We start from the raw sequence: 18,049 nt of genomic DNA on the forward strand, positions 1-18,049 counted from the left end.
GAGCACTGGGTGTTATATGCAAACAGTGAATCATGGAACTCTACATCAAAAACTAATGATGAGAACTGTATTGTGGCTAACGTAACACACACACACACACACACACAGTCCCGAGGACCAGGGTTACCAGGTGGCTCAAATGGTTAAGTGCCTGCTCTGGCTCAGGTCATGATCCCAGGGTCCTGGGATCTTGCGGGCTTAGGCGCCCTGCTTCTCCTTCTCCCTCTGCTCCCGCTGGCTCATGAGCTCTTTCTCTAATAAATAAAATCTTTAAAAAAAAATCCTGAGGACCCACCTAAGGTTGTGATCATTTTATATTGCCAGATAATAGACTTTTTAAAAAAACTACCTGAAGAACCTTGTAATGCCAAAAAGATAGGAGAAATTTGAGAATAAGAAAGAGTCTTTCAGGGATGCCTGGGTGGCTCAGTGGGTTAAAGCCTCTGCCTTCAGCTCAGGTCATGGTCCCAGGGACCTGGGATCGAGCCCCGCATGGGGCTCTCTGCTCTGCAGGGAGCCTGCTTCCTCCTTTCTCTCTGCCTGCCTCTCTGCCTACTTGTGATCTCTGTCAAATACATGAATAAAATCTTTTAAAAAAAGAGTCACATGGAATGAATTTGGCTTTTACGAAAAACTGTAAAGTCTTTCTCTTTTAACCATTCTGAGCAACTTTGTTAGGAACTGTCTCTTTGTGAGCCCTTATTATTAACTGACATATGCATACTGTAAAGCTGCAGGTCTCCCAGAAGGAGGCAGACATCCCAGAACATGTTGAATACAGTATGGCCACTACTACAAGGGACTGTGAAGTAGGGGCGCTGAAGTGAAGGGGGAAAGGGAGGGGGCAGAATTTCACATGCTGGGGTATAGTTCTCTGTCTGTCCATTTGGCTACAGTACAGCATAACCACTATCTATGGATACTGAATGAGGGATGGTAGTCGATCCTGGACTTCAGTTTATTTTCTTAAACTAAGTACAATTTGTATCATAAACTTCCTGTTCTAGTAGCTATGGACATTCATTGGCTTTTATCTTAGGTCAGGTAGGAAACTACCTTTTTTTTTCCTTTCTTTTCTTTCTTTTTTTTTTTTCTTTTTGTAATTTTTCAGTTCGGATTATATTTGGAAGAATTCAATCTCTTTTTTCTCTTGATCCTAACTTCCCTCAGAGCATCTGACTGGCTCCAAACAGAGTCCCCGGACACAACCCCGTGATGAAGACTATGAGGGGGCCCCGTGGAATTGTGATAGCTGCACCTTCCTAAACCACCCTGCGCTGAACCGCTGTGAGCAGTGCGAGATGCCACGGTACACTTGAATGCCCAAGAGTCTGCATCGACCTGAGAGAGAAACTGGGAGCACCCACTAGAAGAAAAGGAGCCTTGGGAGTGTGTGCATCTGCCCGGCCTTTTCATTTCCGATTCCACTGGGGGAGGAGCAGCGGCCCTGTAGGGCTCGTGCTCATTCAAGAAAAATGGGGAGTTCTCTTTGTTTTGGGTTTTCCTTTTTTCCTTTCTTAACTCATTGCAGAGTGAGATAGAAAGGGATACTTGAAACTGGGAAAGGATTCACTCCTGAAAGAATGTACACAGAGAAGTCCAGAGCTCTTCTGTGGAATCCCAATTGTTAAAGTTACTGCTGAGTGGCCCTTACTTTATAAACTTGAACTTTAAATCATGGTGTGACATGTTACAGTTTATGCAGACAAACTGTGAATTCTCAGAGCAGACTTAACCTGGTCACAGCTCTCTGGAAAACCAAGGTTCCCCATGCTTCTTCCCATTGTTTCCTACTGAAGAGAAGGACAGGAGAAAGCACTCAGAATATGACTTGGGGCGGGTGGGCAAAATAATAAGGGTATGTGTAATTGCTGCTTTTTTCAGAGATAATTTCAAACACACAAACACAAGTGGCTTAAAATGTGATTTGTAGCAGTTAAGAATGAGGCATATCGTGCCTTTCATTCAAAAGTACAATCAGAGATGAGAAGATCCCTTTTACTTGTACAATAATTCATCAAGCTAAATCAGCACTGGTAACTAAGACCTAATTATGCCACATAGTAGATACAATTTTTAAGTTACTGCATGCTTTTATTGGGCCATTGGCCTTAAAAATAACAAGTCCTTACCAGTACGATTTTATGAATTTTATGAATGACCTTCTTGTAAAACTGCGCTTTGCCAATAGCACAGTGAATGTATGCCAAATGTAAATCCATTCCAAAATCCATTCGGAAATCTTGAGCTCATCTGTGGTTCTGTAAGAAATGTTTGCAGTCCATAGGACTTTTTTTTATCCTCCTTCCAATTTTGTGATGAATTCACGATGTTTACAGCACAGTGTTTTGTGCCAGAATCCTTACTTAGCTGAAAAGAAAATCAACATTAGCTGTTCAATACGGATTGATTTGCACATGTCAGTAATAAGCCAATGTGAGGGAAATTACAGTTGGCCAAGATCATAAAGTTGTACACTGCAATATCTGGGAGGAAGAGAAGGCTAGTCGAGAAACGGGATTTTAAGAGAAGGGTGAATACAAAGGACTTTAAAATCAAGAATTGTTTCAATTTAACATATTGTATTCCGAGATAATACTGAGTTTGTTCAAGTAGTTCAGGTGATACTAAAGCACTCCTTGTTTATGAAGCCCCAGCTTTAAGGTATGAATAACTGAAGAAATATAAAATCATGTGACTCACCAGGGTGCACCACTGGAAAATTATTAATAGGTCATTTAATTAAGGTCTCTATCACTGTTGAATTTCCTTCCTAGCTCAGAATTGGATTTTGGAATCTTCCTGTTATTTTGGTGAATATAAAATAAATAACAGCAATAAAACTAGTAACGTTTGTAATCCTAAAGGATTTTACCAGAGTTTTTGAGGAATATCCATTCTCCCATACTGTGTGCCCACTTCTCTCACACTCACACACTCTGTCTCTCTCTCTCTCACACACACACACACACACACACGCTCTTGAAGCTGTCACTGTAGTCTACTTTAGAAGTGATATCTGGCAGACCTGGAAAAACAAGCTGCACTTAATAGTATAATGAAACCAAAGGCTTAATAACCCATCATCATTTTCCATCGAGATCATCTAATTTCACACTTGACCTACAGCTTTGAAAATGTCCTTTTCCTATGTGGAAAATCCCCCCCTCCCAAATCCACTTGTCTCACAAAAATACGCATGGCTATGTTATGACACTGATAAAACATCTCTCATAAAACTGTGGCAAAACTGTGAAAATAATGGTGAGAAAACAGATGGGCTTAAAGGAATTGACCTGAAAACTGCATTCTTTAAAGGTTTCTGTGACACTGGTATCTGTCCGTCTCCAGTAGCCATCTCTCAGTCCTGCTATTCTGTAATACGCCAATGCCTTTGCCTTTGTGTGGTTTTCATATCTCTTTAGGGACGATCAACCCCCCCCATGGTATTAGATAACAATTTCGGGGAAAAATATATATACTGCTTGGTGTTCTAGCTAAAGGTTTACCAGTATTCTTAGATCTGCTGAAGGGGCAGCAGTTAACTTGGGACATGTCCGTTGAGAATGAACGTAGCATGTATGCAAACAGTCGGATGCTTTATTAAAACCCTGTCGGTGATTTTACAACTACTGCATGAACACACATCCCGGTTAATAAGCTGTTGTCACGCAATAGATGCATGGTTCCAGTCCTTTGGTGATCTATCTAGTAAATCATTGTTTTCACCTGCCAGGAAAAAGAAACAACCAGTCTCTCAGGTGTAGAGGGTGGGGTAGGAGACATCAGAGCTGGGTTTTAAAGTCATTTCGTCTGTGTTCATTTCTGGTTGTGCACAAGTTTCAAATGCCAACATAGGCTCTATTCATTTTTCAAGAAAGCAAAATTGTCTTACACTGACAGATGTGGTCCGTTTAACCATGTCCCCTGTATATACTTCGTGCTTTAAACAAGAATTCAGTCCACTTCTAGGTGTCTTTTCAAGAGGATCTCCTGGTCAGATGGACAAGCACACGCAGTCGCGCCGGAGTGGGCGGAGAGAAGGTGCCTGTCTGCTGCCCTCCTTTGGCTCTCGGGGTCCGTTGGTGCACTCGTTTTTCTAGTGAAAAGTATGTTTTCTTATAACACGCCTAGTTTGATATACCTGGTAACACATAGGCCTGATGATACACGTTATGCTATTTCATGGTTTTGTAAACTGGGTTTTTAGAAAGCACGTTTGCTGTTTTGTTAAAAGTACATTGCCCCTTAACTTTTGGAGTAGGTCTGAGGAGTTTAAAGTGGGAATGGAAGAGCCAGAAACTTTCTCAGCATTGTCAGATATAATGACCTTGTATGCGAGAGCAAAGAGGCAGGGGGCTTTAAAGAAACTAAAGAACTGCATTGTAGAAAAGGTAGTTTTAGAGAAGATAACGGATGGTGGGGAAAGTGTTGCTAATTTGTTTATTTCCCTGAACGAAATGGGAAGTGTGATGAGCAGTTTAATTTTTAAGGAGCTGGTCTCGATTTTAGTACTTTTTAATTATTAAAAAAAATTATTGTTTCCGTAAATTTTGTCATTGTTTTGTCCTGGTTACCAAGGGTTTGTATCCAACTTTCTGTGGCAACTCCGTTTTCTATAGTATTTTACAAGGTAACTGTAATGTCTTTGACAGTATAAACAAAAAGCAAGGATATAAGGTATAGAAAATTTGTCCTTTGAAAATATCAGTGATGTATCCTGGAATGTGAAGATGTCCCTTCATAGTTAAATTTGATTTATTTTGCTGTTGTAACCACTGTTCAGACTTGGAATGAATCCATGTTGCAGTGTGTGTCTGTATATCGATCGAGCAAGAAAAATGACCATTGAAATGTTACTATAAAAAATGAGAATAAATTGGGCACTGTCTGTTGCACCACTACTGTATCTTTTCGAAAGAATTAACAGTATTTTCTTACTGTAAAAGTTAATTCTGATGGTGTTTTCACATTCACTAGACCTGCATTTTTTCCTTTATTATTTGCATCCCCAAATATTTAATACAAGTAGATTTTGCATGGCTTGGGCATTCAGAGATTAATAGGATGGTGACCCAATATTAGTTTCTAAAGCCATGAAAAGTTGCTTTGAGACTGAACAATTCTGAATTCTTATTTATAATGACACCCGATGTCCGTGTTTCCCTACTGTAAAAGAATTGATCAGTTTCTTCATTAAAACAGCAAGACCTTATTAAATCTTGTAAATACCGTGTTTCTTCTAGATTTCTGTGTATGCTGTGAATCATTATTTTGAGGTGAAATTGTACAAAGGCATTTTAAAAGGCTATGCATGCATCGTACTTCCAAACAGTACATACTCGGAAAGTCGAAGATTCCTGCAAAATAAATTAATAAACTAAAAACAAACACTACATTCTGCATCTTTTCTGTGTAGTTAGAAATGATTTATTTATAGTCCCAACACCTAGTTTTCTAGACTGAAATATGCTGTCTCAAAAACGTAATCTTCCATATTTCTGTTCCTCTGTTAGATCACGTTGTAATTTTAGATTTGGGGTATTAAGTGTCCATTAACTTTAAAGCCTGGGCAGAAGGATAGATAAGCAAATTTTATGAAAATGGTGGACTAGGTTAGGAACTTAAATAATGAGTACTTTTCTTCTCAGTTTTTTCATCATTTGTAGCTACAGTTGACCCTTGAACAATATGGGTTTGAACTGCACAGGTCCACTTATGTGTGGACTGTGCTAAAAACAGTACAGGACTACAAATGTGTTTCATCTTACCCTTTTCTCCATACTTCCTTTTCTCTAGCATGCTTTATTATAGCAATATAGTCCATAGAACATACAACATATGCGGTGAATGACTATGGTCTCTGTAAGGTTTCCAGTCCACGTTAGACTATTACGTTTTGGGGACCCAGAAGTTCCACACGGCGGATTTACACCTGTGCAGGGCAACAGTGCCCTTGACCCTCCTCTTGCTAGAGTCATAGTCCACCTTCCAACATTTGCACAGCAATCAGCACAGATGAATTCTAGTAGGTAGCCTTTTCAGCGAGTAAGCATATTTGGAGTCAAAACAATTTCTACTACTTTTTTTAATAAATGAAAATTAATGCACACACTCAAATACAGAAGAATTGTAGAATGACCCTTCATTTACTCATCCAGCTTCCAAAACTATCCCTATGTAAGCAATTGCATTTCATCTACGTTATGATTTCCCTCACCCCCCCCCATTATTTTTGTTTTATAAAAGATTTCATCTATTTTTATTTATTTGACAGAGAAACACACAGGGAGAGAGGTAACACAAGCAGGGGGAGCAAGAGAGGGAGAAGCAGGCCTCCCGCTGAGCAGGGAACTTGATGTGGGATCTGAGCCAAAGGCGGATGTTTAATGACTGAGCCACCCAGGCTTCCCTCCCCGTGATTATTTTGAAATGAAACAAATCCCAGGCATCAAAGAATCCTCTATCAACTTTTTTTTAAAAAAGATTGTATTTATTTATTTGACAGATCACAATTAGAGAGGCAGGCAGAGTGGGGGTGGTAAGCAGACTCTCTGCTGAGCAGAGAGCCCAATGAGGGGCTCCATCCCAGGACCCTGAGATCATGACCTGAGCTGAAGGCAGAGGCTTAACCCACTGAGCCACCCAGGCACCCTATCAACTTTTTTTTTTTAAACCTAAGCGCCAAATGCTCCTATTGCACCGTACGAAATACTATCCTATATCCTGTGTTAAATTTTCCAAGTAGCCTTTTTTTTTTTAAATAACAAGAGTTCTCAATTAGGATCTGAGTAGAATACTTGTTGTCCCTTACATCTTGAAACTGCACAAGTCTATACTGGGTGGCTCAGTTGGTTGGACGACTGCCTTCGGCTCAGGGCGTGATCCTGGAGTCTGGGGATCGAGTCCCGCATTGGGCTCCCAGCTCCATGGGGAGTCTGCTTCGCTCTCTGACCTTCTCCTCGCTCGTGCTCTCTCTCACTGTCTCTCTCTCTCAAATAAATAAATAAAATCTATACCTTATATTATAAACTTTCCCTCATTACTCTTTGGTTACCTCCCCACCACATCTTACAGTAAGTAAAGTAATTCACAGAAAGAAAATCCAAGACAACTTCAAAAAACAGTAGGTGGACTATTTTTCTTACTCCCCTGCTCCCTTTCTTATTTCCCACATTCTAGGTTGTCCCTTTCCAATAGTGGATTTTGAAAAAGAAAATGACATTGAATCTGTTAACACAATACTGATTATGGTGCTCCTTTTTGTAGTTAAGAGGCATCTGTGAGAACTACATGATCTCATAATTTCTCTCTAGGTACTGAGTAGCTCAGTTTCCCACAGAAGTCTGGCTCCCTGTTGGGTGCGGGGCCTTGTCTCCCACCTGCATTCCTCCAAAGACTTCTTAACTTTGGTCTCTTGGCTTTTCCTAGGATGCTGCCCGGGCCATGTTTTGTGATAGGGGTTTCAAAGGTTTTAATGAGATACAGAGTATGTGGGTGATGTTATGGTTCACCAGTTCCAGGTTCTCTCAGGCTTCACCTCACTTTTCCTGCCTCTTGGAATTTGATGGATATGTTTCTGGCCACCCTTTCTTGAAATTTTGGTGGTTAAGAAATAACAGAGTGTGAGGGAAATCAGGTGCTTTTCACATAGCCTGGCTTCCTCAAGTTTTGCGTTGTAGTTTGGAAACAAAGTGCTCATTATTCTATATTCCTTTGCTTGGTTTTGACTTATTTTTGCCTAGATTCTCTTGGGGACCTAGGTGGTTTTCAGGAAGTACTGTTGCACTGGTCAAGAACCACTAACTTTTATAGCCTTTTTAAAATCCCATCCTCCAATTTTGATTTCTCTCAAATCACTAAGAATAGTCTGCCCTGGGTAGGTTAGGTTTAATTCAGACAAAGATCTTTGGGTTACGCATAACTGAAATCACTCGCGTTCCCTATACACTGTGGCAAGGAATCTAACGGTCAGGTGAGGCAGGGGAACTCCTATTTTAAGATTATGATTTAAGTTTCTCTTTCCAGGTTCTAAAGTAACTAATGGAAACATCTTTAATGTTTGGAAAACAGGAAATGGTGTTCTGGGGGTCAGAAATGACCAAGTACAGATGGGGACATACTGAAGGCAGTAGCAACCAGGATCAACCAGGCCACAATTGCAGTCACCAATGAAGCTTATCAAGGAAATCCTGCACAGCACATCTATGGGACTCCCCACAAAAGGCTTTGAAGCCCCCCAAGTTCGGGGCAGCAGACAAATGCAAGGGTACATGTGCGGGACAGGAAGCACTGATACAGGAGCTTTTGTTTTTGTCTCGCTGCCGCCATGGGTTTCATTACAGAAGCAAGGCACTGAAGGGAGTAGTTTGGCCACTGAGATAAGGAGTGTGATGCACCAAGTAACTTCCAGCTACCACAACGAACCTGGAGGAAAAATCTGAATTGCCTAGCTGAGGATTCCAGGGAACAATTTTCAACTGTCCAGGAAATACCTAAAGCAGTACCCATGGGCGCTTGCTTACCAAGTGGCTAAAAACCAAGGCTTCACAGTACATGCAACTTGCTTGTCTTTCCTCGGCTCTGTCATCGAGGATTTTTTCAGTGAAGAAAATCCACATAAAAAAGTACAAAGCTTTAGCTTTGTTTTTCATTAAGGATTACAACATCTGAGCACTGGGTTCCAAATCATCTTTTTAAAGACTCCTTAAAAATCAGTACACTCGTGGAAAGATTTAGCATTCTTAAAGAAGGACCTCATCCTACAGAACCAGTGCAGAAAACTTTATTTCTAATTTTAATTCCAAACAAAATGTATAGCAATGGGCTATCTTTCAGAAAGGATCAATCAGATCAAAAACTGTTTCCTTCCAATGAAAACTTTTTTTTACAAAATCCTAAAATGCAAATATAGGTAGTTAAACTTAAGAAACCTGAGTCAACAGAAAATTATTCAAGACTTCAGAAGAAAGATGAAGAACTAACACAACAAACATGAAATCTAGATCTAGGAGAAGCAATAATTAAAAATGCGATTAGAAATGACACAGCAAATGGGAGAGAAACAATAAATAGAAACATGGTGGGAGGGTTAAAAAAATACAAAGAAAAACAAAAGTGACACCAGAATTCTCCTGCATTTATGTTAAACTTGAACAGAATTCTGAGTGTGAAATGTAAAAACAGACAAATAGTATTAGAATCAGCTTACTGAAACCTCCATGTAATAAAATTATATATCTCACATGACCTAAATGTTTTTTTAAAAGTTTACCAAACATTTACAAAAATTAAAAAACTGGAAAACTGCAATTTTTAAAGCAATTATACAGGCCACATTTTTCTGACTGTGAAACATTAAATCTAAAAACAAATCAAACCACCAGAAAGAAAACGAAAAAACTGCTAAATAACTTTTGATCAAAAACTGGAATTAAGAATAAAATCAGATTTAGTTCAGGCAAATCCTTACCAAGGGGCGTTGGCAAAGATGTTGTTATCAGACACGAAAAATGCTTTCAATTCCCAGAAAACGAAGCAGAGTAAGACAGTACTCTATGTTTAAAAGAATGTATCTGGGTGCCTGGGTGACTCAATGAGTTAAAGCCTCTGCCTTCGGCTCAGGTCATGATCCCAGGGTCCTAGGATGGAACCCCGCATCAGGCTCTCCGCTCAGCAGGGAGTCTGCTTCTCCCTTCCTCTCTCTGCCTGCCTCTCTGCCTACTTGGGATCTCTGTCTGTCAAATAAGTAAATAAAATATTAAAAAAAATGAAAGAATGTATCTGTTGAAAAATTTCTACTGCAAATAAACTGTTTACACCTGTAAGAGAACAGGTTGCACAAAGAAATTAATTTCAGACCTTTATAAATACATTGCCAGCACAGGATGTCTTTGTGCCAACTTAAACAGTGAAAGAGAAATATGGAAAATCACAGCTCAGCTATACGCTGAAAGAACATGCTGTATATAATATACAGCCAGTGTCAAGAATCCTGGTGAGGTAGAGAGTTGCAGGGAAGAGCTGGATCAGAGCTCGAGGTTCCCGGGCTGTCCAGAAGCAGAGCGTTCCTTTTCAAAGCTTGTGTAAGCTGAAAGGGCATAAAGGAAAGGAGCAGGCACCATTCATTTACAGGAGACATTTTCTGAGCACTCCTGGACCCCCAAAATAACCTCTTTTAGGGTTTGTCTGATACCTTAGGACACATGTGGCTAAGAGATACACACACACACACACACACACACACAAGTCAGGACGAAGCACAGATGCTTACAGGGTGTAAGGCTCCAGCGGCTTGATGCAGAGACGTTCAGTGCAGTTCCCAGAGGGGGCCGCTGGGTGGGGCCATTCTCACTGCTTAAAGGGTTGGATGCTGAACACCATTTGTTCTCTGCCTGTTTTGGTAAAAAGTAGTCCTCTTCAGGTTTCTTTTGGTTATCAAAAATACGTATGAATGTAGATCTTTTGTAAAAGCCAATTGGTGTATCACAAAGTTTTGAAAGGCCAGAGATACCCGTATTCCAAGGCCAGGCTGTATAACTCCTACGGAAAAGTATTTATACAAGCCCAGCGCTGGAGAAGGTCTGCGAGAATACATACAGGAGTCAAACCCTACAGCTGTCACGTGAGTGGAAAGCTGTTCACCCACGCAACCCGCTGAGAACTCAGGTACTGAGCCCTACAAGTGAGAAGCCATACCAAAATGCATTATGTGATAAAGTCTGCACAAAAATGCTGCTTATTCATCCATAATCACAAGCGTTCTGGTGAAAAAACCACTATCAATATGAGGTATGTGATTTACAATTTACAACTTCTGGCAATATCAAAATTCATGCAGGGACACACAGCAGAGAGAAGCCAGCACACTGAACCATCCTGGTCATAGGAACATTGGAGGAAAGTCTTATTGGGTCATATCCATGAACACGCATTTGCTGTCTCTTGTTTTCCTGTCACACACACTTAATAAAACATACAGAAGAAAACCATGACTGGGTGGTTATCTGTAGAAGAACTTCAACTCAACAGAAACTGTTGACCTCCTCAATAAGAAAGCCTGGACAAAGGGGTAAGATGCCAGAGTAGGAGGATCCTAAGCTCATCTCATCCCATGGACACAGTGAAACGAACAGATATGTCCATGCCCCTAACTCTGAAAATAACCTGAAGACTGGCAGACTGTCTCAAGAAAACAGGAAGGCAGAGAGATGCAGCTGGGAACCAAATCCCAGGTAAGATGAACCACAGATAGGAGAAACTCTGCAAGCCCACAGAAACTGGAAGATGAGATCCCACACTGGGCACCCCTGGCACTGGGGACCCACACTGGGAAGACAAGTCTGCTTGCTTTGAAAACCTGTTGGGTTTAATTTGGGGAGCTTTGAACACCAGTGGGCTCCCTTCTAGGAGAACAGGAAGACAAATAGGAAATGGAGACCCTGCCCTTCAAGATTCTGAATAAATAACTCCACCCAAGACACAGCATATATGCTGTGGGCTGAAACTGTCTCAGGGTACTTGTGAAGGTTTAGTGACTCATCTTAGAACATGTGCTAGAAGGGCAGGGATCTTCAGATGTCCCCAGGATGAAAAAAGCTGGTGGACACCAATTCTCCTCCACTTCCCTGGCCTAGAGAGCTCTCCCATCTGTCTTTCTAGCAAAACATGCCCTGCCCCAGGATGCCCCTGCAGACTTACCCCATCCAACCCACCTGCCAGAGTGATTGTCCCCCTCCCCCCACAGAGAAGCTCCTGCCTTGCTGCACCCCACAGGCAGTCCCAGCGGGGACCAGTGCCACTCCAAAGTGACTCTTGCCCCTGGGGGAGGTGGGGATAACCCTACACTCAAGTCTCAGCAACGTTGTCTCTTAGCTGGTTGCACGGGAAGCAAACCCTGACCTTGGATGCACCTGCAGCTATGGCCCAGAGGCTAGTTACAGGCATCTTGGTTGACTGTCAGTTCTGGCCACCAAAGAGCTCACAGTGGCCTCAGACCTCTCAACAGTTCAGGGACCAAACCCTGCCCCGTGTACCCACAGCAGGCAAAGGAGCTCATTGCAGCTGGCTCAGCTAAAGATAACCCATGGCTTGGCTCCAATACTAGTGTTGATGTAGCCCACAGAGTGAACACTCCTTGGAGCACCTAAATCTAGTGACCGAGAGGGTGGGGGTGGCAGGACTGTGCTACAGGGTGCCACAGGATTTCCACTACATGAGGCCACTACTTTCAAGAAACCAACACAGAGGGGACGCCTGGGTGGCTCAGTTGGTTGGACGACTGCCTTCGGCTCAGGGCGTGATCCTGGAGTCCTCGGATCGAGTCCCGCATCGGGCTCCCAGCTCCATGGGGAGTCTGCTTCGCTCTCTGACCTTCTCCTCGCTCGTGCTCTCTCTCACTGTCTCACTCTCTCTCAAATAAGTAAATAAAATCTTTAAAAAAAAAAAGAAACCAACACAGAAACTAAGACAAAATAGAGAGAGGAATCTCTACAAAATAAAAGAACAAGAAAAAATCAGAGTGGAACACCTAAATGGAATGGAGATAAACAATATGCTCAATAAAGTTCAGAGTTATGGTCATCAAGATACTCAGTGGACTTGAGAAAAGGGTAGGAGACTTCAGTGAGAACTTCAACCAGGAGATAGAAAGTATAAAAAAGAACCAGAGATGAAGAATTCAATAAATGAAATAAAAATACATTGAAAAGAATTAATAGCAAATTAGAGGATTCAGAAAAACAGAGCAGCAATCTGGAAGACCAACTAATGGAAATCAACCAAGCTAAAGAGCAAATGGGGAAAGAAGAATAAAAAATGGCAATAGGTTAAATGAACTCAGCAACATCAAGCATATAACATTTGTATTATAGAGGTCCCAGAAAGAGGGGAGAGAAGAGGGCAGAAAACTAATTTGAAGAAAAAATAGCTGAAAAGTTTACTAATCTCTGGGGAAGGAAAAGCACAACCAGATCAAAGAGGCAGGGAAAGCCCTCAATAACATCAATCCAAGGAGGTTCACACCAAGACACATACGAATTAAAATGGCAAGAAATAATCATAAAGATAGAACTTTACAAGTAGAAAGAGAAAATGAAACTCAGTTACATACAGGGGAAATCCCATAAGGCTATAAGCTGATATTTCAGTAAAAACTTTGCAGGCCAGAAGGGAGTCACAGGATATACTCAAAGTGCTGAAAGGAAAATACCTCTAACCAAGAATACTTTCCACAGCAAGGTTATCATTCCCAACTGAAAAGAGAGATAAAAAACATTCCAGACAAAAAAAAAAGAGCTGAAGGAGTTTATCTCCACTAATCCAGCCTTACAAGAAATATTAAAGGAAATCTTTAAGTGAAATGAAAAGTCCATAACAAGAAGAGAATTGTGAAAGGAAAGAATTTCACAGATAAAAGCAAAGATAAAGTAAAAATAGTAGATTAATCACTTATAAAACTAATGTGGAGGATACACCACCAAAATAGCAAAATCAGTGTTAACTACAAAACCTGGTCAAGGAATACACAAAATAAAAAGATAGAAAATATGATACCATCTACATAAAATGAGGAAAGGGGTCTAAAAATGTAGTGTTTTTAGAACATGTTCAAATGTAAGTGACTGTCAACTTAATACAGGGTGTTATACATATAAGATATTATATGACCCTAGTGGTAACCACAATAAAACTCCTGTAATACATACAAAAGAAGAGAGATGAATCTAAACATAGCAATACAGAGAGCTATCAAACTACAAGGGAAGAGAGCAAGAGAAAAAAAAATAGCAGAGAAGAATTATAGAAACAACCAGAAAGGGGCACCTGGCTGGCTCAGTTAGTACAGCATATGACTCTGGATCTTGGGGTCATGAATTCAAGCCCAACACTGGGTGTGGAGCTCACACACACACACACACACACACACACCCTTCAGAAAAAAAAATTAGCAAAATGGCAAAAAGGAAAACCTATCAATAATTATTTTTAAGTCTAAATTTATTTTTTTGAGACACAAAGAGAGCAAGTGCGTTGGCAGGGTGGGGCAGAGTAAGAGGGAGAGAGAGAATCTCAAGCAGGCACAACTCCTGACACAGGGCTCAATCTCATGACCCTGAGATCATGACCTGAGCTGAAACCAAGAGCTGGGTGCTTAACTTAGCCACCCAGGCACCCCAACAATTACTTTAAATGTAAAGGGACTAAATACTTCAATAAAAAACTGAACATATAAAAAATTCATATACATATTGGTTACAAGAGACTTACCACATACCTAAGGACAAATAGACTGAAAGTGCAAGGTTAGAAAAATGTGTACCATACAAATGGAAGTGAAAAAATGGTAAGGGTAACAATACTTACTTCAGATATTAAAAAGGGAGGGACTTTAAAACAAGGACTAGGCATGACTGGGTGTCTCAGTCACTTAAGCAGTGAACTCTTGCTTTCAGCTCAGGTCGTGAGATCAAGGCCCGTGTTGGGCTCCATGTTCAGTGGGGAGTCTGCTTCGGGATTCTCTCTCTTCCTCTGCTCCTACCCCCACTTATCCTCTCTCTAAAATGAATTATCCTTTTAAAATAAAAGATTATATTTATTTATTTGATAGAGAGAGTGAGAGAGAGTATAATTGGAGACAGTACAAGTAGAGAGAGCAACAGGCAGAGGGAGAGGGAGAAACAGACTCCCTGCTGAACAGGGAGTCTGACATAGGGCTCCATCCCAGGACCCCAGGATCATAACCTTAGCCAAAAACAGATCCTTAACCAACTGAGCCATCCAGGCACCCCTAAAATAAATAATCTTTTTCAAAAATAAAACAAAGACTAGAACAGAAAAAAAGAAGGGCATTATGTAATGGTAGAAATATTAATCCATATACCCAACAAAGGACCACCTATATACATAAACATGTGCTAGAAGGGCAGGGATTTTAATAGACATAAAAGGAGGAAGTGAAATTTATAGAGTAACACTAGGGGACTTTAATACGCCACTTACATCAATGGATAGATCATCCCAACAGAACTTCAAGTCAGTACCTTTGAATGACACATTAAACCAGATGGATCGAACAGATACAGATATTCCATCCCCAAACACCAGAATACACATTTTTTTTTCAAGAGCACACAGAACATTCTTCAATGTGGATCATGTTAGGACACAAAACAAAACTCAGAAACCTGCAATTATATCAAGCATCTTTTGTAACCACACCAGTCTTAAACTAGTAATCAATTATAGAACAATCAATTTCTACAGTATGAAACTAGAAATCCGATCTGGAGAAAAACGGAAATACATGCAAGCTGAACAGTAGGCTGCTCAACCACAAGTGGGTAAAACATGAAATCAAAAAGGAAATTAAAAAAAATACATAAAGACAAATGATAATGAAAACACAATGTCCAGTGGGGAGGAGTCAAGATGGTGGAGGAGTAGCAGGCTGAGATGACATCAGGTAGCAGGAGTTCAGCTAGATAGTTATCAAACCATTCTGGACACCTACAAACTCAACAAGAGATCAAAGAGAAGAAGAGCAGCAATTCTAGAAACAGAAAACCAACCACTTTCTGAGAGCTAGGACGTGTGGAGAAGTGAATCCGAAGCGACTGGAAGATAGACTGCGGGAGGAGGGGCCAGCTCCCGTCAAGCAGTGGAGCAACAGAGCACAATACTCGAACTTTTAAAAGTCTGCTTCATGGGTGCATGGGTGGCTCAGTGGGTTGAGGCCTCTGCCTTCAGCTTGAGTCATGATCCTGTGGTTTGGGATTGGGCCCAGCGTCGGGCTCTCTGCTCAGTTGGGAGCCTGCCTTCTCCTCTCTCTCTGCCTGCCTCTCTGCCTACTTGTGGTCTCTGTTTGTCAAATAAGTGGATGGAATCTTTAAAAAAAAAAAAAGAGTCTGATCCACTGAGGGGCTTGCTCCAGAGGCTAAGTGGAGGTGGACCCTTGCAGGGACAGTGTGGTCTCAGGTCCCGCGGGGTCACAGAAGGATTGGGGGTGTCTGAGTGTAGCAGAGCTCGCAGGTATCAGAGTGGGGAAGCCAGCTACAGAGACGGAGCCGAGGAGTGAGCCCTCAGCTTGGGGTTACCTTAAATTGTGATCCGCAGTACAGATCCTGCTCTTTAAGCAGGGCCCCACAAGTGGCAGATCCAGGGAGGCCTACCTTCCTCCTCTGGAGGCAGGAATCTGCTGGGTTTGGAGACTCCAAGTTGTGCCAGAGACAGAAAAGCTCGGTCACAGGCCAGGTGAGCTCAGAGCGTGGCCGGAGGCCAGGGAGATGGGAGTGATTGAGTGCTTTTCTCTGAGCGCACACTGAAGAGTGGGGCCCTGAGCTCTCAGTTCCTCTGGGCCAGAGATTGGGAGGCCGCCATTTTCATTCATGTCCTCCAGAACTTTATGGAAAGCATTCAGGGAACAAAAGCTCCCAAGAGCAAACCCGAGCAGATTACTTAGCCTGGCCCCTGGCAAGGGCAGTGCAATTCTGCCTTGGGCAAAGACATTTGAGAATCACTATAACAGGCCCCTCCCCCAGAAGATCAACAAGAACATCCAGCCAAGACCAAGCTCACTGATCAAGGAGAACAGCAGAATTCCAGAGGAGGAGAAAGCAAAGCATGGAATTCATGGCTTACTCCCCATGATTCTTTAGTCTTGCAAACTTACTTAAATTCTTGTAATTTTATTTTTCTCTTATTCTGATTTTTTTAACTTTCCTCTTTTAACATTTTTAAACTGGTTTATCTTAACATACCTTTCTAAAAAAATCTTTTAAACTTTCATTGTTATATTCATATTTTTTCTTTCATTGTATCTAACTTTATTTTTTATATACATATAGGGTTTTTTCTTCTAAAAATTTTTTGGGATACAATTTCTTCTAATACATCAAAGTATACCCTAAATGTAGCACAGTGCTTTGTTCTAGTCTCCAGCCTGAGCAAATTCTCTCCACTTTCTTTTTCTAACCAACTTATCAATTCCTTTTTTAGAATTTTTTAAAATTTTCATCTTTACAGTCATATTTCATCCCTTCATCATGTTTACCCATATATATATATATATATATGTTTTTCTTTCTTTAAAATTTTGGGAGGTAGTTTCTTCTAAGAGACCAAAATACTCCCCAAATCAAGTGGGTGGCTCTGTTCTATTCACTAGTCATATATATATATATATATATATATATATATAACAAATATATATATATTTAATTTTTAAAATTAAAAAAAATTCTTTCTACCCCCTTTCTTCCCCCCTGATTTGGGGTCTCTTCTGATTTGGTTAGCATACATTTTTCTGGGGTCTTTTCCACCCTTTTAGTATTTTATTCTCTCCTTCATATATTCTTATCTGGATAAAATGACAAGGCAGAAAAACTCACCATAAAAAAAAGAACAAGAGGCAGTACTGAAGACTAGGGACCTAATCAATATGGACATTGGTAATATGTCATATTTAGAGGTTCAGAATCATGATTCTCAAGGTGCTAGCCGGGCTTGAAAAATTCATGGAAGATATTAGAGAAACTCTATCTGGGGAAATAAAAGCCCTTTCTGGGAAAATAAAAGAATAAAAATCTAACTGAGCTGAAATCAAAAAAGCTATTAATGAGGTACAATAAAAAATGGAGGCTCTTACTGCTAGGATAAATGAGGCAGAAGAGAGAATTAATGATATAGAAGACCAAATGATAGAAATAAAGAAGCTGAGCAAAAGAGAGACAAACAACCACTGGACCACGAGGGGAGAATTCAAGAGATAAGTGATACCAAAAGATGAAACAACATTAGAATAATTGGGATTCCAAAAGAAGAAGAAAGTGAGAGGGAAGCAGAAGGTATATTGCAGCAAATTATTGTAGAGAATTTCCCTAATATAGCAAAGGGAACAAGCATCAAAATCCAGGAGACAGAGACCCACCCCCTGCAAAATCAATACAAATAGGTCCACACCCTCTTATCTAATTGTAAAACTTACAAGTCTTAATGACAAAGAGAAAATCCTGAGAGCAGCTCAGGACAAGAAGTCTGCAACATACAATGG

The 18,049-nt window shown here is 40.8% G+C and overlaps 1 protein-coding gene and 1 pseudogene across 4 annotated transcripts in view; one reads left to right on the forward strand and one right to left on the reverse strand.

The window, feature by feature from the left end:
* TAB3 (TGF-beta activated kinase 1 (MAP3K7) binding protein 3) overlaps window positions 1-5,396 on the forward strand; it is a 91,477-nt gene extending 86,081 nt beyond the window's left edge. For all 4 annotated transcript variants that reach the window (XM_044236063.1, XM_044236066.1, XM_044236064.1 and 1 more), the window contains one exon: window positions 1,171-5,396. In XM_044236063.1, the coding sequence (XP_044091998.1) occupies window positions 1,171-1,319 (149 nt within the window). In that variant the 3' untranslated portion in view covers window positions 1,320-5,396. The remainder of the gene's footprint in view (window positions 1-1,170) is intronic.
* A 4,632-nt stretch (window positions 5,397-10,028) lies between these two features.
* The window catches only part of LOC122896684, a 31,433-nt pseudogene continuing 23,412 nt past the window's right edge, over window positions 10,029-18,049 (reverse strand).

This window comes from Neovison vison, chromosome X (assembly GCF_020171115.1).
Source record: "Neovison vison isolate M4711 chromosome X, ASM_NN_V1, whole genome shotgun sequence".
In the NCBI taxonomy this organism is placed as follows: domain Eukaryota; kingdom Metazoa; phylum Chordata; class Mammalia; order Carnivora; family Mustelidae; genus Neogale; species Neogale vison.